The sequence below is a fragment of the Antedon bifida genome, chromosome 10 (genome assembly GCF_963402885.1).
Source record: "Antedon bifida chromosome 10, ecAntBifi1.1, whole genome shotgun sequence".
In the NCBI taxonomy this organism is placed as follows: Eukaryota; Metazoa; Echinodermata; class Crinoidea; order Comatulida; family Antedonidae; genus Antedon; species Antedon bifida.
Genome location: NC_136235.1, coordinates 2,192,885 through 2,213,001, shown reverse-complemented (window position 1 = coordinate 2,213,001; position 20,117 = coordinate 2,192,885). Strand labels below are relative to the sequence as shown.

Below are 20,117 nucleotides of genomic sequence, written 5' to 3'. Positions count from 1 at the left end.
TACTGAATCAAACCAAAAAGCAATGCAAAAACTACTACTGTCTGTAAGTAACCTTTAGTATGGTACAAAAGAGGTACTATATTCTTTCACCTAAAGGCCAATTTACACAGACGAGCGGTAACGGTAATAAAAATATAGAATCTGTTATTCCTTATGACCATTTACACACAACGTGGAGCTGCGGATTATAGTACGTTGGTGGATAAGCTACGCAGTTTTCTGCTTACTGTCTGTGTAAATTGGCCTCAATAGTACTCGACATTGAAATAGTGTATCGGACTCTTGTTAACAAACAATAGACCTGTATTACCACCAGTTTAAAGATGTACTGGTATTTCAACAAATGTAAAACAAAATGTAATTACTATTCTGCAACAGAAAAACTTCAGTAAAACTGTTACTTTTAAAACTATTATTTTATACTTACATAACCTGTTCAGGTAGAAGCATTTACTTAATAGTCATGGGATTGCGACAGAACTTGTCTCCTGGCGTTACTGATGAACTTTAGACTTTACTTTGGCTACAGCATTATTACACCATGTTTACATAACTTGAGGTTATCAAAGACTGACAAGGACTTTTTTAATTAACACACATACAATTGAATGTTATCTTGCCTTTTATAAAAATCATGTGAGGGTACAGTTATAATGTGTAAACAAAACCTAGTGATAACTAAAAATCTGTTTTTGTCAAATTTGTCATTTATACCATCTTTAAACAAGACACTATTTCATTTCTTCTGCTGTAAAAAAGATTTTTATTAGCATTAAAAGTGTAAAATACAGTAAGTAAAGAAATTAAAACATTAAAATCATTACAGTATGATGGGAATTTTTTTTTAGGAGGGGATGGGGGAGATTTTTTATTTTTGAGGGAGGGGAATAGTTCTTTGAGGGGAGAATTTTTTGTTTGTTATTGTAGGCCTAATGCACACATAATAATCAATAATAATACAACACAATTAATAGAAGTGATAAAATACAGTAAAAATTGTATTGTAAAATTATAGATAATCTAGTCATTAATTTCACTGATACAAATAGAAATGTGTTTATAACAAATATATTTTGCAGAACATCGAGCTAATAAACGAATACCGTCCCATACCTGAGGAACACAATAGCAATATTAGCACATTGTAATTCAATCCTTGAAAGTCTAGAGATTGTATTATATTAATGCTACAGTTATAATAACTTTATTGAACAGACGCTTTTAGAACAGCGGCACACGTTTTATGACGGTGCGTTCATAGGTTTAAAGAAAAAAAGAAAAGGAAATGAATTATACAATAGTGAAAAAGTACAACACTTAACTTTTGATGGAGTATAGGCCTACTGTATATAAGTATATTTATTCATTATTATTATTATTTATGTTCTTGTTAATACTGTATTATTATGAACGTTAATTGTAATTTATTTACAGTGGTACTATTTTTATTATTATTTATGTTTTCCTAATTATTTTTATACTTTAGTCTTATTTTTAGTATTTTATTAACATTTTTATCTTAGAAAAATCATGATTTATGTTTTGAGAGTTAAAATGAATATAAATTTTTTAAGAAGAAACCTCCATGTAACAGTTAAGTGTTGTTTACAGTGATAAAATAATTAATAATATGAAAGGCCTAAAATAAACCAAACTTAGCATTTGTAAAAATTAACAAATTAAAGTATGAAGTTAAACATAAGAAAATAAACATTTAAAATCAACGAATACAGTAAACACAAATAGTAATTTTAAAAAGATTTACAGAGATGTACACCAGTCTTTCTCTGTAACATTAAATACAATAATAGCGAAAATTAATAAACAAATTATAAAGCAACAATGCAAATTAGCTATTTTTTAACTCGGATCTTTTTTTCCAGGCAACTTTAAGAAAATTCTTACAGTATTTGTCAAATGCTGTCAAGACAGCTTTACTAGGATCCAAGTTAATATTCCCCCCTAAAACTATAGTAGTTTTTCCATTAACATCAGCATTTATAAAATGTTCCCATGTTGCAGACTCATCCAAATTTTCAAGGTCATTATTTAGCTTCACTAATTGGATCTCCCTTATAGCATTAAAAGCTTGGCAATTAAATAAAAAGTGTTGTACATTTTCTATTTCACCACTCTGACATAAAGTGCAGTGGCCAGATATTTCTTTAGACCATTTACAGGTTCGTCCATCTAGAGGTAAAGTGTTGGATCTTAATTTAAATTTTAAGCTTGCACCTGTGAAATTGGTTTTATCAAGAAGATAACTCTCAAGGCTAGGACTTTCTTTTAGTTTGGAGTAATCTTCAAGGGATGACTTTTGGTTTATATTATTTAACCAATCCAAAGTGTATGCATCTGCAACATGATCATCTATGGTTTTAACAGAGAATGAATTAAAAGTATAATTTTCAGTATCAAAAACTTGTTCAAACATATTTAAGTCTTGGCATTTATCTAAAGTTTCTTTACATAAAGCTAAAAAATTGTATTTTAAAGAATCAAAATCACTGTTAAGTTGAAACATGCAATGGAGTGAAATATTAGGCCATCTATTTACATTCATATTTATAACACGTTTGAGGTATTTGATTTTAGTAATTTCATGTGTTTTTGATAATGGACTCCATCCTAGATCACCATATAGTGCCTGTTGCGGTGTGCATCTCGGAGCTTTTAGCAGGAATCTGGCCATTTGTAGCTGTAATTTTTCTAGGTTGTAAATATCGCTTTTTGAATTACAGTGCCATACACCACATGCATAGTTAATCAGTTGTTTTGTGTTTTCAATGTAAACTAGTACATAATACAAGTAGTCTTACCAACTTACAAAAGCCTTTTGAGTAATCAAAGTGATAATCTTTTAGTTCCAATTTCTGATTGTGTGAATAAAAATGTGTAAGGTATACAGTAACAACAGACTACAATTCCAAAACAATTTATTTATTTACAGTAATAAAAAAATCAGGTAATCTTTGTCTCCAAAAGGTCTGTTCTTATTACTTTACACCCATATTCAAGAGTACTATAATTCACCAATATTGCACTTATACTTACTCAACATTTTCTATCGTATGTGGTTCTATAAGCGTTTTTTTTGTTTAAGAAAATGTGGTTTTTTTGTTTAGATTCGGTCCCATAAAAATCTTTCTATTCTTTTGAGATGGGTTCATTGTGTAAGTTGCTTTAACAGTTTATGTTAACATGACCTATAGTTGGCACACACACATGCTTGTCTGTTTTTATTTTCTGGTAAATCATATCATAGCCTATTCAACTCCAATAAATAGATAGCCAAACACTACCATAGAATCCATTGTAATCTATTTCATAATAAGAAGTGTAAATCTATTCCTTGAGAAGCTTCTGTTTCTGTATACACTTCCACATCCATTTGTCATCAACAACTTTGGCAGATGAATCAAGTTTAATCTAAAAAGAAAAAATGAATTGTTTACATTGTGAATTTACTTGATGGGAGCTTATCACAATTTCTCCAAGTTTCTGTGTTCTGGCTTAGTTATAGGCTGTACTACAACAACATCTAGCTCAGACCTACTCACCAACGCCACAGGATATAACCTGAACAGGAGTAAAGTACTACAACATCTAGCTCAGACCTACTCACCAACACCACAGGATATAGCCTGAACAGGAGTAAAGTACTACAACATCTAGCTCAGACCTACTCACCAACACCACAGGTTATAGCCTGAACAGGAGTAACGTACTACAACATCTAGCTCAGACCTACTCACCAACGCCACAGGATATAGCCTGAACAGGAGTAAAGTACTACAACATCTGGCTCAGACCTACTCACCAACGCCACAGGATATAGCCTGAACAGGAGTAAAGTACTACAACATCTAGCTCAGACCTACTCATCAACATCACAGGATATAGCCTGAACAGGAGTAAAGTACTACAACATCTAGCTCAGACCTACTCACCAACGCCACAGGATATAGCCTGAACAGGAGTAAAGTACTACAACATCTAGCTCAGACCTACTCATCAACATCACAGGATATAGCCTGAACAGGAGTAAAGTACTACAACATCTAGCTCAGACCTACTCACCAACGCCACAGGATATAGCCTGAACAGGAGTAAAGTACTACAACATCTAGCTCAGACCTACTCACCAACGCCACAGGATATAACCTGAACAGGAGTAAGGTACTACAACATCTAGCTCAGACCTACTCACCAACGCCACAGCATATAGCCTGAACAGGAGTAAGGTACTACAACATCTAGCTCAGACCTACTCACCAACGCCACAGGATATAACCTGAACAGGAGTAAAGTACTACAACATCTAGCTCAGACCTACTCACCAATGTCACAGGATATAGCCTGAACAGGAGTAAAGTACTACAACATCTAGCTCAGACCTACTCACCAACGCCACAGGATAATACATTACAGTAGGTATGTCTCCTGATAATCAGTCGCTTATTGGTCAAACATTTTTATTTGTAAGTCACAAAAACCAAAATCGAGTCAACTACAACATCCAAAACTCAATCAACCAAATCAACAAATGAGTCAAACACAGGAACCAAAACTACAACAAATTAAATAAACATCATATTGATCATTTTATAGAAAAGTTTAGGTTTTGTAAATGCGGTAGACATACCATTTGAGGATTGTTGCCTTGTATGATGTGTGTAACTGATGGTTTAAGATCTTTTACAACATCACCATCATAAGTAAGTAGCAGTTAAGAAAATACCACAAAAAATGAATTATTAATATTTACACTGACTATTAATGTTAGAATAATAATAATAATAATCAGTGTCTTGTTTATGGACCTTTGTTTAAACACAAAAGGATATGCAATGATGTAACGTGTCAACTTCTTTTGTTGATCGCTGTCAACACCTGAGAAATAAACACAAACACCTCGTAGAAAACTAGGCAGGCTAAACTTCTTTTCATGATTCATCGCTAAGCTTGAAGTTGATGGTTTGTCAACGTCTGATTGGGTCACTATACAGCCTGTTTGACATCTGATTGGCTGACAGTCCGTTTGACTTGATTGTGTCGGCTTTTTCTTGGGTAATAATATCTGATTAATTAGTTAAGAAAACTGAACAGAAAAATGTACAGTGAATATCACCATTTTCAACTTATTTATTTGTTGGAATTCGAGATAAAACTTGATACATTTAAATATACAAATCAAGAATTAACCAACCACCTGCACTGTTTATTAAGTGATCAGAATATTATTTGTTATAATATTGTGTTAGGGTAATAATAATGTAGATGATGAGAGTGACATGGTAAGAATTACCAAGGGTTTCCTAAACATTACAGAACCCTTGAGCATTCTCTAATGTTACTAACATTCTTCTTCTAAAATCCCATTGCTATCATAAAGGATACATAAAGACAGGTATCCCTTTAGCTGCCAGATGTTTCCTTAGCAGTCGTTCTGTTCCATACCAATTAAAACCTGCTGTTGCATAGCCTATCCTTGGCAGATGAACACTCGCTACAAATTGTACCATTTCATTTTATTTCATATATTTTGTCAAAGAAGTATAAACACAAATTTCATGACAGTTTTGAGACAATTCAGGGTAACAAAGAAGAACATAAGAAAAGGGTAACATTGTCAAGATAAAATCTACGCAAATTTTAAATGCATAATCTTGGAGTTTTAGAACAATATATAATGTATTTTTGTTTGATAAAAATGTTTATTATAATTATTATTGATTAAAGATGTATTGTCCCTTGAAACACAAAAAAATGAAGGTCAAAATATTATAAATTTAAATTGGCCATATCAAAGTGATATTAAAGTTATTCACTTTAAGTCGAAAATTTGAGCCAAAAACAACAAGTTTACGTAATTAACAGGTAAATTAGTTTGATTACATTTCGTCTGGAAAATCGTCGCGAGCAAAAGTAAACAAAGATTTCAAACCATGAGTACGCATTATGCATATGCTAATTAGGATTGTTTACAACTCGTCACAGTTGAGAAGGTATTTTCACACAGATTGTGAGGAAGTTTTATGAAATATGCATACAGAGTAGCCAAACAAGTGCGTTTTATTATGGGATATGTTTTGATCGAAAACTTTGACTGGAAGTCAAAGTTATTTTTTAAACAAAAAAACGGCTGTATTTCAGTTAAATGATTTTTTTTTCTACAAATTTTTGGTGATAGTTAATAACTATTATGATACTTCAAAATGACCCACCTTTTTTCGAAATCTTTTATTTTTTATTTTTTTGGAATTAGTCAAAGGGACAATACATCTTTAAGTATAATGGATGAAAAATAAAAGCAGCAGATGTTTACCTTTCTTTTTTCTGGCAATAACATAGATCTTTTAAAGAGCTGTTTTTAATGCAGATAACTTAATACCTGATAGGTTGTTATACTTATCTCTATGCTGAGCCACTACTAATATCAGCTGCAAAATAATGATTGATTTTTATTTAATTATGTCTATTTCTTTAAGAACTTTACATCCATGTAACATGAAGCACTGTGTTGGTGAGTTATTGAGTTTGAGGTGTCTAAGTCAAGTGGTCTGTAGTCATAGTAATAGGTCATCCATGGAACTAGTAAACCTAGTTACCCAATCTTTGGTATCTTTCTGTGATTTTATATCATCTAATTTCATAAGATGTGCATCGCCAAGGTTTAAATCTAAAGAATAAAACAACGACAAAAATCTATCCTAATTATATAAATGATAATAAACACCACAAACACATTTACAGTAGTTTCACAATAGATTATGTATATAAGGTTAATGAACTCTACATATTAGTGGTTTAATATCAATTTAATCAATATAACATAAACTACAGCAAGCTATGCCAAAGTGTAATTAATGACCACAGACATTAATTGTTTGACTGTGATTATTTATCTTTATCTATACATTATTCAGGTGAACAGCATTACATACCTTTCATCTCACCAGCTAGTTCATACCTATCAGCTGGCGTTGGACTGCATGCATCAATAGCAGAGAATAAACCACCTGAACCCCAACTACCACTGTCATCTAAACAAAAAGAAAAAAAAAGATTTTACTTTTAATATGAACACTTAATTTTGTTTGCAAAAATTGAATTAATGAGGAAGTAATGATTAATGTCTAATCTCTTTGTCTTTGTTTTAATTTCTCATTCATTTCTTTTTTTGTTTTATGCTACATTTCCTTGCACATGGTTGTGGTTTTGATGATTTACAAGTGTATCAATACCATATCAATTAATTCAATACTACAATCAAGAATTGTAAGTACTGAAATCTGTTTTTAATATGAACTAAATTCTGTTTTATTCTTCATTTCTTTGCACAATCTTTCAGCACATATAGACGATTTAGTAGTGTATCATAAGTACTGAAATCCAGTATGTAGGAAGGAATGTAAATAACATTACATTTCAACGACAAATGCACAATTTACACTCTTCAAACACTCACCAACACAATGAACAATGAGGGCGTGCTTGCCATTGGTATTTATTGGATGTGTAACGTCACCACTAACATAACCAAGAGGTGTGTCATCTTGGTCATCTAATTCATCTTCATCCTCTTCATCTTCTTCAGATGGTACATTTAGAGATTCATAATCATTCTCTTTCCACATTTTCTCACTGAATAACAAAATTCAAAATAAATTTTGTCGTGAGGTGTTTTCCCGATTAATCGTACGATTAAAATGGTACTGTCACCAATGTTACAAAGTCTTTTAACAGGTGAAAGTTTACAGAAAAAAATAAATTAAAAATATAAATTATCATTGGGTAGTGCTTACAGTTTCCGTCTTCTTTCTTCTGCTCGTTTCATTTCAGCTTCCTGCTTCAGTCTAGCACGTTTGGTGGCAGCATCTTGTCGTTTCTTCTTTAATTCTTCCTGTTCCTCATCTGTAAGAATCTTCCTCTTTCTATGTGGTAAGTCTTTTAATGACAATGATGCTGTGTTAGTACTTCTCCGTGACCTTTCACCTGATGTGCTCTGTTCATTTTCTATTATCTTGGCTAGAATAAAGTAACATTTTGAATATTTTAATTAAAAAATTTTGTTTATTTCTTTAGGTACAGTCAGGGATCCTCAAGAGAGGCTGTGTACACCTATCTGTTGAAGATAGAATTGTTTTGATATACAAGTAAAACAATATTTGCACATTTTTCAAGTATGCTTCAACCCTTATATTTTCTTTAACAAGCATCATTCACAAACACTAAAATTACCTGCCAACATTTCATCAAAAGCATTGAGGGCAGCAGAGCTGGTTTCTTTTGAGTAGTCTTTACCTTCAAACATGTACATGTGACTATTTAATAAATGTAAACAACAAACAACAAATTAGTAATATAAAACTTAAGAGGCCAATAATAAATTGATTTGAATACCTTGCGTTTAGAAATCCTCACATGAGTCACTTATCAACTCAGCATCATCTTGGACAGCGTCTAAGTCCTCATTACTCATCTTCCATTCTCCATTTACACTTGGTCCCAGTATTCTCTCAAGATCAATTCCGTTTGTCTGTTCTTCTTCAAGGAATTTATCAAGTCCAAACTTACGCATTTCAGACAGCTAAAAAAAACCCGTGTTTTACATTTTTTATAAAATCATAAATTCTCACTAAAAAAAACTATAAAACAAAAAAAAATGAATTTTACATACAAATTCAATGGGCTCAGAACTACAACCACCAGGAAATAGGATTTTGGTCATAAAAATATTTTTTATATAATTAGTCATAACTAACACACCTGTTGTGGAGTTTCCGGTGTACCATTCTTGGTGCCTAAGGAGAATTGACCGCCCTCTATCACTGAATTGGTTAGCTTAAGCTTAGCATCTGCCCTTTGTAAAATCACTTCCTCAACTGAATCTTTTCCAATTTAACGAATAATCTTTACTGGCCTTAAAAAAACAAAATAAACAAGTTTTGGTTAACAATAAAAACAAAAGTTTGCAAAACTTTTTAGAATAAAGCTATTAGAAACAGTTTACAACTAACATTTTCAAGAGTGCACTGAAGACTTATCTGCTTTGGTTTTCCACAAGCGCCTTGAGCACTTTGGTGGATATGTACGCTTAACAAATCCTATTATAATTTCTATGATGTATAAAGAAAAAAAGATAACTTACCGAGATTGTCCAATTCTATGGGCACGTGCAGAAGCTTGTAGATCATTCTGTGGGTTAAAATCTGTATCCAAGAATATCACGGTGTCCGCACTAACCAAGTTTAACCCTTGACCTCCAGCTTTAGTACTTAGTAAGAATACAAACGTCTTGTCATCTCGATTAAAGCTCTTAATTGCTAAGAATCGTTCTTCACCTCTCACTGATCCGTCAAGTCTTTCGTATCAGTAGCCTAGTGAGCACAATAAAGAAACATAAAATGTTAACAATACAGTTCTGTTTTGTTATAATGTATAAACACAGTACAGTGATGTAACCACAAGAAATAAAGTGGTGAAAAGGAAACAATATCTGTGAAAATGTGGTCAGGTTCAAACTTTACCAACCTTATTAGTGGCTAAGGCCCTGCAGTAGTTTTGATAGCTTTTTTAAATGCTATATATCTATATGTATCTCCATTGAGATTGGATGATCTTTAAAGGAGGAATTAATAAATTGTACTATTAATTGAACTATTGACATTAAAAAATATTAAGTTGACAGAATGGTAAAACAATGCCCAGGTGGAACCAACATAAACATAAAAGTGGTTCAAATTATAAAGTGTATTATTCTCACAAATCATGTGCAAAAGTACATACAATACAAATATCAAAGCAATGAAATTCCTAAATAAAATTACCATCAAATAAATATGGGTGACTGACACATTTCCTGAGTTGAATCATAATGTTCATAAGTTGTGTCTTGGATGGTCCAATACAATCTTGATTAAATGCAGCTGGAAAAAGTACATACATAAACCATTATCCAGTACACTTAATTGCAAGTTCTACGTAATAACATTGAAAACTCTTGAAACAGAGGTATACAGACAATACATGAGAATTGTCACTAAAGTGTAGCTGTAGCTTGGCGGTAAACATGCTTGCTTTCCAATCCCAAGGTCTAGGGTTCAATCCTGATCTAGTGCCAAGGTTGTAACTCACGACTCGTTCAACTCCACTAGTTTATAAGCACGCTAAATTATTAAATAGTTTATCTATCCTGTAAATGGCAAGTATGAAATTTAATATAATTCCGATTGAAACTTGCTGTATTACTTTCACAAGATGGATGCACATAATTCAACTGACCATAGTCTTTAAGCAGCACAGCTTTGTATTACTTTTTCTTCAGTCTTCTTTGGTAGATCACTCAAAACTTCTGATTTAGTTCTTCTCAGTAGAAAAGGTGACAGCAAGTTGTGCAAATGGTTTTTCACTGTAGGTGTATAATATAATAATAACACAATTTATTATTTAGAAGGTTGGATTTCTATAGTTTAGGATTTTTAATACAATCGTTTAGAAATGTCAAGAATTTGTTATGATGCCTAATTTTTCAATTTCTTTGTCATGAAAAGCTGTAGAACAAATTAAGTATAGTATATTTATAGACAAAAATTAACCCAATTGTTTTTGTTTTTAAATCCAATTTAGAACTACCTGAATCGTCGTCTATATTTTCAAAATATTCTATGAAATCTTGCGAGTATTTCTGTTTGAATATCGTGGGTGCAATGAATGCTAACAGGTTATACAGTTCCTTTAAATTATTCTGTACTGGTGTTCCTGTGAGCAGAAGACGAAGTGCCACATCAAACTAGAAAAAAACAAGAGGGCGTATTTGTAGTTATAAACAGACCAAATAAGGCTGTAAGCTTGAAACAGATCATGAAACAAGAGGGAGCATTTGTAGTTATAAACAGACCTAATAAGGCTGTGAGCTTCAACAGGATCATGTAACAAGAGGGCGTATTTGTAGTTATAAACAGACCAAATAAGGCTGTGAGCTTGAACACGATCATGAAGGCAAAAAAAAATCGTTAAATACAGTAATCTAATTATGTATCATACTTTTTTTCCAACATAAAAACTCTCAGTTAAATGATATTGACTTACATTACTGAGTGCTTGATGAAGCATAGAGTTTGAGTTTTTAAGTCGGTGAGCCTCGTCAACTACCAAGGCTTCCCACGGTATGCTCTCAAGAAATGCAACATCTTTAAGCACCATCTGAAAATATATTGAGTATTAAAATACACAGTAATTAATATTGCTTCCTTCTTCTAGCATTAGTGCTGGAGTTGACTCTATGTTGCAGGTGCAAACAGTGATACTGTATATTAATATTCACATTCAATTTTGTTGTCACTATGTTTTGCAAATTTAACCTGAACAGTGATCTGTACATTACCTGTACTACTATTAGTAATATTCAATTATTTATTACAGATACCTCATAAATTGTTAGTATCACATGATATCCTTGTGATCCATTTTTAATTCTTGTTTGAATGTCAGCTCTTATCTCCTTATCACCAATGTACCGTACAATCTTTAAAGTGGAGCTACACTCAGACTTTCTCAGCTTATATTATGTTTAAGTATGTTTAATTGAAAGTGATTACATACAAAAAACAGGGAAGATATGGCAATATTTTCCAAAAACTAATTTCTAAAAAATCGGTCAGAAAATAGTGTTTTTTACTACATTACACTTTTTCAGTAACTTGGGGGTTATTAGTTTACAACACGTCGCAAAACGCGTTACACTTAGCGACTGACGCGTTTTAGTCGCCGGTGAACGCGTTGGTGAAATGTCTCCCCTTTGGTAAATTATGTGTTGGAAAATGGCGAATCAATTTTATACGGCCCCAGGGAGTTGTAAAATAATTTTTACAACTCCCTGTTTATACACACAATTAATACGATTTGTTTAGGCCCAAGTAATATTTCCGATAAAAATGTCAGCATAATTTACATGTAACATCATGATTTGCACTGTACAACAACAGCATAATAATCTTAATCAAATTGCTTATTAATTTTAAGCTAGGCCTAGCTAAATCGTCTGCTCAGCCTAGCTAGCTAGGCTTGAATTCATGTCTAGGTAGGACTGTAGTCATGGGTTCGAAAATGCTTGGTCGTTTCGTCCCATTTATCGTTCCTGGGTTTTCTCGCACATTAAGAATTGTGAAACACAAAATTCTCTACAAAACAAGACTGGTATTGCTCAGAATAGTAAAGAATAGTAACGGATGTGGAAGCTTATGTCTGACTGAAAAGCAACTATTCAGGCACCCTATCATGGCACATGGGTAAGCCGAGATTGGGTGCCAGAACAAACTTCACTGCTGTAAGGCTATCAGGCAGCCAGCTAGAGGCCAAGCAGCATCGTTACATACCTAGACGCTAGTAGGCCTAGGCCTAGCTTTATTGAATATATAGCCACGTCTTTCTCAAATCTCGTTAAATTTGACATTTTAGTAATAATCTCATAATCACTTATTACACTGTGAAACATGATAGGGTCACATCCAGAATGTTTTAATATACTTTTCGCCCGTCAAAATTAACATCGCGACAACAACAGCAGATCGCCAGCTGCAGTGTGAAAAATGTCGTGAGAAATGTCACGTGATCATACTCCCTAGCAAAGTAAAAAACCCAATTGGACCCAACGGGGGAAAGTGTCTATTTACGCGAAATTGCGCAATGTATACGCAATAACAATACCAGAAATAAAAAGATCTGGAAAAATTACATATAAAAACATTTTACATTTTTTTTTTAGTGAAGAAATTAATTTTTTAGGAATATTCAAATATACCCCCCTTTTGCATGTAAAAGAATAGGAAATTACAAGGTATCCCCCCAAAACGCAAAAAGGCGTGATTTTAAAGAAAATCATACTCATTGAAAAAATTTTCAAAAAAATATGAAGTATGAGGGATGATATTTTTAAAGAATAGTTGAAATGTATGAAAAATAGCAATTTTCTGGGTGGAGCTCCACTTTAAGCAAGGGGAAAACCTGTAATAAAACTATATTAGTCATTTTTCGTTATTAAGTTATCATAAATATACATTACGTTATAATTTTAACACACTAAATAAGCTATTTTAAAGGTATATAATACATTTTATTATTTTTATTGTGAAAATTTGGATCTATTGTCTTGTTTATATTTATTTTACTTATATATATTTTGTATGTTATTGTAATTATGTGAGCGATTTTGCCTGTCATGAATTTCCGCAAGGACCAAATAAATCTGAAACTGGATCTATGGTCTAATGTCAAATCTAAAACCCATTTAAGCGAAGCACACAATAGCCTGCGTCACTATCTTACTTTTCAAATTCATTTTTCCAATTATCCATGACCGATAGAGGGCATACCACTAAAAAGCGTTCCCTTTTGTTAACCATTGCCAGATACAACAGAACTGCAATTGTCTGCAAAAAAGTAAAAAAATAGTAATGATCAAAATTTTATGTCAGCAATGATAAAAAATGATTTATGATGATGTATAAAATGTAATGCAAAATTACTGACTGTATAGGTTTTGAAACGATACATAAATGAACGATAACAAATTGACGATGATATGTCTAGTATAATTGTTATGATATGAATGGGAAAGAAGAAATGATGTCGTACTTGACAGGTTTTCCCAGACCCATTTCATCTCCCAGGATACATCCATGTTTTTTCAAGCAGCGTGCAACCATCCATTTTACTCCTTCCACCTGATAAGGTCTTAGTGTTATCCATAATAAAGATAAAATGTCGAAATAATAACAATCAATTAATTAATAATAAATACAAAGTGACAAACGTCTGTGGATTTAAAGCCGATTAGTGTAACATCTTTGTCGATTATTATGATTGATATTGATATCAGCATAGTTTGACACCACAATCAATAGTTAATCTTGACCTGCCCTTCAAACCACAATGCAGTCTGTAGGCTAGCGTAAAATAAAAAAAAGGCCAGCTACCTAGAGGTCGAGTATAGGCCTAAAACTAGGCCACTTCATTTATTAATAAACCATCCATATATAACAATAACATATAAACATAAGCGCCTACCTTTGGCAAGAATGGTTCAATCATTAACAATTGAAACAAATTATTTTGCTTTTGTTTACAGACATCTTCATTGTCAAGTTTATAAAGGAGTTGACTTAATCGTTTAGGAATCATCGTTCTAGGCCTAGGCCTAGTGTACTGGCTTCAGTGGGAATCACACACGTCCAAACTTGTATGTCCACCGCCAGCACAATTCATGGTATGGAAATAGAGGGAGACATCAAACGTAGGCTAGGCCTTTTATTATCAGATAGTCTGTTTCTTTAGCTTAATTTATTAGGTGATCCATAACCATTTAAACGGTTTAGACTCTACTTCAGTAATGTGGAGTTTCTAAAATAATATTAACTTTTATAGAATTTTTAAGATCGAATATTTTGTTCACAGATTTTTACAACTGTGAGCAGCATGCATTACGTAACTAGTTTATGACGTAATTAGGGAAAATCCCTCTGCTGTACTTTTTGAAAAACAAACAAATATATAATAATAATAACAATTATCTCGAATCTTCCTCTTCTATTTTATTGAAAATCATCTGTAGACTGTAAAAGTATTTTATAAATCTATATTATTAATGCCATTAAAAAACATCAAGGTTCACTTTTTACACTATAAACTTATTCAATTACAATTATGCCCATCAATCTAATAATTCGTATAAATATTAGCGTTGGTACAACATTAAAAAAAAATTGTACTGTACCTATTTAATTATAGTTTTTTTTTCTAAATTAACATTTTAAATTAATAATGGGTTTTCATAATTGTACTTTAGGAAAGTTAAGTAAATAACTCTATTGTAAGACCATGATGTAGATAGGTAATGTGACACGAAAGATACAATCAGATACCACTGGATCATGCTAAGGAAACAATTTTAAAATCAGTACCAGAAGTCAGAATAGCATTATTTATTCATTTAAATATACTGAATTTACAGGCAAACAAATTCTAAACAGCCTGCTGAATACTCACAATTAATTCATTTTTAAATGGTAAAAGCAAGGAAATCTGTGAGATATAGGCCAACAAAAAGCAGCAAAATTGAACAAATATACATGCTTTACAAATTGAAATAAGACAATTTTAGTACAAATTTAAAACTCAAGAAAGACATCACTACAGTAGGAACAAACAAGAAGGAAATTGAACAAAAAAAAGAAATTGATATTATTTTAATTTGATAAATACAGTTAATCTGAACACTAAACCACAAGAATACTATCACAATTTATAACAATATAATAAATCATGGATTATTCATTAATCCATCAATAAATCTTGTACATTTTTCAATTAAAAAAATTACTAAGGAATATAAATTTACTTTTATAGGGCATTTACATTTTATCATGTGACCCACAATTGTCCAATTAAATGACGGGAATCTTGGTGTCATAATATATATTGATATTTAGTAGTCTGAAGCATCTAGCTTTAATGTAGGTACAAAATTAATTAATTAATGTGTTAATTTAGGTTCTGAATTAAAGGCACACATTCTGTTGTTGCCTGAAAAGTCTTGCTAATTATGTCCAATGTTATTTTCTTATGTACTGTATTTGAGTATCCATGAATACTCTAGTGGGAACCAAGCTTTAGGTGATAAGTGTAAACTTATTTTAGATGGTAAGAATATGATTTAACTTATGCATGATAAAAATGATAATATAAATATTCAAAGGTGAATATATAGTGGTTTGTGTACTGTATTTACACCAATTTATTGTTCTCCTTTTGTGGCAAAAAACCTCCATATAAAAATCCTGGCTATGAGCTGAGCTTGCATGTGAGCCTAGATGGTAAACAGGAATGCACTAGCAATAAATAAACCCAGTTTATGTAAATTATTTTATGAAAATACAAATAATATTCTGGACATACACATTTAATATGACAAATAATAATGTTTAACATTTTATGTTGGAAATTAAACACAATATTAGTAATACAAAATGATGACACAATGAAATGATTCAGTTTGATGCAACTTTAACATTAAGGAGTAAAAAAATGATTAGTGGACTTACATTGAAATCCAATGAGATAATCGTAAATACAAAACTAATATGGTACAATGTTGTAATAAGGAAAAACATAGAATCAATTGTGGTCTAATAGTTGTGATTTCCAGTTCTATTTCTGTAACATATTTATTTATATTACTCTATGGTTGGTCAAGTTATGATTGGGCCTGGGTGCTAAACTACACTTTTCATCTCTTAATATCAAAGTGGTGACTTCTGGGTGCTTTAAACAGAAAATAACCTATAGTTACAATACCAACTGTCAATTACCAATGCCAATTTGGTCTAAATCAAAAACCTCTACTTTCACCTACAGTATATACAATATAACAACAAAATATCAATTATCAGGGTATAATGCCTCTACCTTTTGATTATGTAGGCCTCTATGTGTACACACAATTTCAGAACAGAAGTATATAGAGAATTATGGAGTGGAGAAGTCAATCTTCAAGAGGTTGTCTAGAAATTATTATTAAAATAAGAACCAAACAAGTCAACCACATCATACTTGGTTAACCATCGCTGCATTTCCCTAAACTATGTTATTTTGGTAATACTTGAAATCGGGTCTATTCTAACTTTTCCGCAGCAACTGTCATCTTATTCTCTTTCAAATGTTCAATAAATGATTGCAACCTATCTTCCCTCAGAATGCCCCTCTGTTCAAGATCTAGTATCACAGTCCACTGGTTGTCATATTGTTTCCTGGAAACATCATTTAGATTGATGAGTGTTCTTACATGGTCTTGGGAAAGCGTTTTGCCGAAATCTATCAGCTTCTGTCGGTACAGCGCAACAGTTGTTACATGATGATCGGATTCCTGAAACGCGTTCTTCAGATATTTGTTAGCCTCAAGAGCACCTTTGGTACCGGTGACACTGATGATATCGAAAAGAACTTTAAAGTTGGTTACGGTAAGATGGCCAGCCTGTTTCAATAAATTAAACAACTCCATGGTGGTGTCAGCCTTCTGTAGAGCATTGTAAGGTGTTATCAGATCTTTGCACAACACCTTCAGCATATCAAGTGAATCATGCTCATCATACCAATTCGATACTTGTACCAACATTGTCTGAATTTTTTTCTCAGGTGATTCTGTATAAAAACAATACTTAAGAGTAACAGTACTTAACAGTATATAGTATAAATTGGTATATACAACCAACCAATAAGTAACAATCTATATAGTTATTTTACTTAATATAAATATCATTACCTCCAAATATCCTCACTGACTCTGACTCTAGTAGTGTTACTGGCTTTAGCTCTGACTTTGAGACTGACTCTAGATCTGACGCTGGCAATGACTCTGGCTCTAGATCTGACGCTGGCAATGATTCTGGCTCTTGATCTAAGGCTGGCGCCGACTCTGGCTTTGAGACCGACTCCAGATCTGACGCTGGCAACGACTCTGGCTTTGGTACTGGTTCTTTAGTAGTGCCTATATAATGTAATAACACAATACTAGCATTAGTTTTTATTTTGATTGATAATGATGAATAGTGATGACAACGACTGAGATTATGATGAAGTAATACATGATGACGATAAAACATAACAGCCTAACGATACCTATCCATAGCTTTCTTTCTTCCGCATGGAACAGAAATAAAATATTATAATAATAGAAAATTAAATACTTACATAATATATTTCTTGCTCGTATTCCAATACATACTGCAAACGCATTTAATTTTGATGGTTCATCCTCAAGCTGTAATTCACTTTCCAAGTAAAAAACCACGTCCCACATGTTTTGAAAACCAAATCTTCGTAGTCCATAATAAGCAATGACATCTTTTAACTTGTCTGGTTCAACTTCTTTCAGAGCCCTAAATAACCGTTTCCGGTAAGAGGATAACTTGTCACCAGTACCTTTGACGTTGTTATCTTTCATATACTGCTTTACCAGATCTACAGCAAGCTGCAAACCTGATACCTCAGCAACCTCAAAAAGGATGGTGACATCATCTGGTTTGATTTCACCGTTGTCATGGAGTACATTGAACAGATCAGTTGCTTTGAAATCAGGATGTGTGAGGTCTGCTCCAGGAATAACATCAAACAAGCAACATTTTAGCCAAAGGTATCTTTCGCCATCATAGTGTTTTCCAAGATCATATTTGAGGTCGTTGAACTTGGTTTGTAAGTCTGACATTTCACTAGATGTTGGCTTGGTCTGAGATTCTTCAGACAACTCTGTACAAAGACAAAATATAAGAAAATTATTTTCAACAAATAATTGTAGAATTGAATTATGAATACCAGGAACCACAAAAGATGAGAAAATAGGTGAAGGCAATTATATAGGATGAAGATTTTGTGGTATGTCTGTATATGCATTTATACTGTTAAAACCAACATATACATTTAGTACAAAGTTATTGGTACAACCATGGACCTAGTATTATAGGTCAATGGTACAACTATGATTATGTAAAAAATAACTGCATAAATTGATGGTGTTGAACAGTAATGGTATAAGAGCAAAGGACTGGTACAAGTTCTTATCTTGGCAAGTATCTTGTTCCTTAGTTAACGTTGGTGCACATTAAAACAAAAGATTGTATATTTGTAAGATGAGGTTTTTTTTTTAGCAATGAACGATAACAAAGGTTGAGATTCAATTATGACAAGGCTGTGATGACAATGATAAAGCAAAACAGAACAACTTACCAGTTGAAAAAAAGTGTTTGATATGAGCAGTATCCATAGCTTTCTTTCTTCCACATGGAACAGAATCCAATTCCAAACACTTGTCAAGATCAATTAAGTGATGCTCATATGGTTCACAAGCAGTACATAACACACGTAGATTGTAGCCAATGCCCTCGTAGATGTTGCAAACAGTTTTTAGTTGCTCCTTCATGTAACTTAGTACCTAAAACATATGAAATCGACTTGTTATTTATAGATTTATATTACAGAATAAATTTGTTTAATAGTGATGCCATGTTGATTACCTCCTTGCAGACACTTGGCGCTGGTTCAGTTTGTTTGGTTTCATCACCTGGTGTACCAACACGATGCTTGATTATATCCCAGCGTGATATTTCAAGCTGTTATGGAAAATAATCATTAAAAATATTGTTATTAATAACAAACTCATCTGATTTAATTAATAATAATACATCACTTTGCATACTTGGTGTATCATGATGTAAAATCATTAAATGATAGCAAAAGTGTGCAAAACAGACAGAAAGCAAATTGTATACCCTACATTTCAATTTAAATCGGTTAAATACTAGTTGTGTTTAAATAAATCTTGAAACTATAAGATAATGAATGGAAATTTCTTAATTTCATACCTTTAATGCATATGGTTTTTCATTTTCATGGTTAATTTTGACAGAACCTAAACTGACAGTGTGGTCACTAAATTTGAAATCACTACGATTCCGGAACACTTCTGAATCATCACTACCCTTTTCAGTCATCAATTCCAGGAATGCAACAACCAACGTGTTGTACACAGCATCAGGGAGAAAGTCAGTTGGAGTCAGGTAAATTGATACCGTTTGTGTGTCATCTGCTTTGACTTTCAGAAAGTCTTTTTTGTCAACTTTCATTCGGCAGGGAACCAGGAATACCCGATTACCTTCTTCAATTCCCTGTTAATATAAACATCACAATTACACATAAATTGGTACAACTGATTAGTAAGAGCTTAATCAAAGAAACGATTAAAAGTTTATAGTTATTTGCCAACCTTTGTCTTCTCAAAGAGCAAACGAAAAACTTTCATCAATTCTACAAAGATTTCAAAGAGATCTTCATCTTTGTTCTGACACAAATAACGGAGTAACTTCTCCTCAAGAACTCCTTCATTGCTAAGCTTTTCCCATAGCTTCTGTAATTGCTTCCGATCTTTTGCTTCGATCTGTGTACAAAAAATTATACTACAAACAGATTCCAAATGCAATAGACCGACTGATATACAATTAATACTTTCAAGAAATACATTAATCAGGGTCATTATTATTTTACTTTTACTTCCAATCTAGTATATT

General features: G+C 32.4%; 3 protein-coding genes and 1 pseudogene across 4 annotated transcripts in view; 1 reads left to right on the top strand and 3 right to left on the bottom strand.

Moving 5' to 3' along the window:
* The window catches only part of LOC144854835 (DNA-directed RNA polymerase I subunit RPA12-like), a 100,585-nt gene extending 84,814 nt beyond the window's left edge, over positions 1-15,771 (top strand). Inside the window, exon 5 of the mRNA XM_078712826.1 lies at positions 15,409-15,771. The gene's annotated coding sequence lies outside the window, so the exon portion shown is untranslated. The remainder of the gene's footprint in view (positions 1-15,408) is intronic.
* Positions 1-20,117, bottom strand: part of LOC144854554 (uncharacterized) — a 90,615-nt gene that overhangs the window by 56,105 nt on the left and 14,393 nt on the right. The window contains exons 17-21 of the mRNA XM_078712499.1: positions 19,817-19,987; positions 19,416-19,718; positions 19,068-19,163; positions 18,781-18,985; positions 17,749-18,303 (exon numbers count right to left, since the gene is read on the bottom strand). Coding sequence (XP_078568625.1) covers positions 17,749-18,303; positions 18,781-18,985; positions 19,068-19,163; positions 19,416-19,718; positions 19,817-19,987 — 1,330 coding nt within the window. The remainder of the gene's footprint in view (positions 1-17,748; positions 18,304-18,780; positions 18,986-19,067; positions 19,164-19,415; positions 19,719-19,816; positions 19,988-20,117) is intronic.
* Positions 2,920-14,184, bottom strand: LOC144854475 (chromodomain-helicase-DNA-binding protein 1-like; annotated as a pseudogene). Its single transcript, XR_013614616.1, has 21 exons — positions 14,071-14,184; positions 13,644-13,748; positions 13,330-13,433; positions 11,432-11,558; positions 11,095-11,208; positions 10,639-10,795; positions 10,288-10,414; positions 9,840-9,932; positions 9,155-9,383; positions 8,773-8,926; positions 8,418-8,593; positions 8,245-8,327; positions 7,809-8,031; positions 7,472-7,647; positions 6,948-7,046; positions 6,612-6,682; positions 6,329-6,443; positions 5,401-5,509; positions 4,847-5,080; positions 4,646-4,717; positions 2,920-3,429 (listed from the first exon to the last, which is right to left on the bottom strand). The product of XR_013614616.1 is annotated as a chromodomain-helicase-DNA-binding protein 1-like (transcript).
* Positions 16,585-17,684, bottom strand: LOC144854474 (uncharacterized). Its single transcript, XM_078712433.1, has 3 exons — positions 17,672-17,684; positions 17,321-17,545; positions 16,585-17,199 (listed from the first exon to the last, which is right to left on the bottom strand). The coding sequence occupies exons 1-3, from the start codon at positions 17,682-17,684 to the stop codon at positions 16,673-16,675; spliced, it is 765 nt and encodes a 254-aa protein (XP_078568559.1). The 3' UTR covers positions 16,585-16,672.

Bases quoted from the DNA above. Each gene is read 5' to 3' on its own strand.
- LOC144854474 (XM_078712433.1), bottom strand. The intron at 17,200-17,320 runs GTAATGATATTT...GTTTTTATACAG, and splicing joins GTCAGTGAGGATATTTGGAG to AATCACCTGAGAAAAAAATT.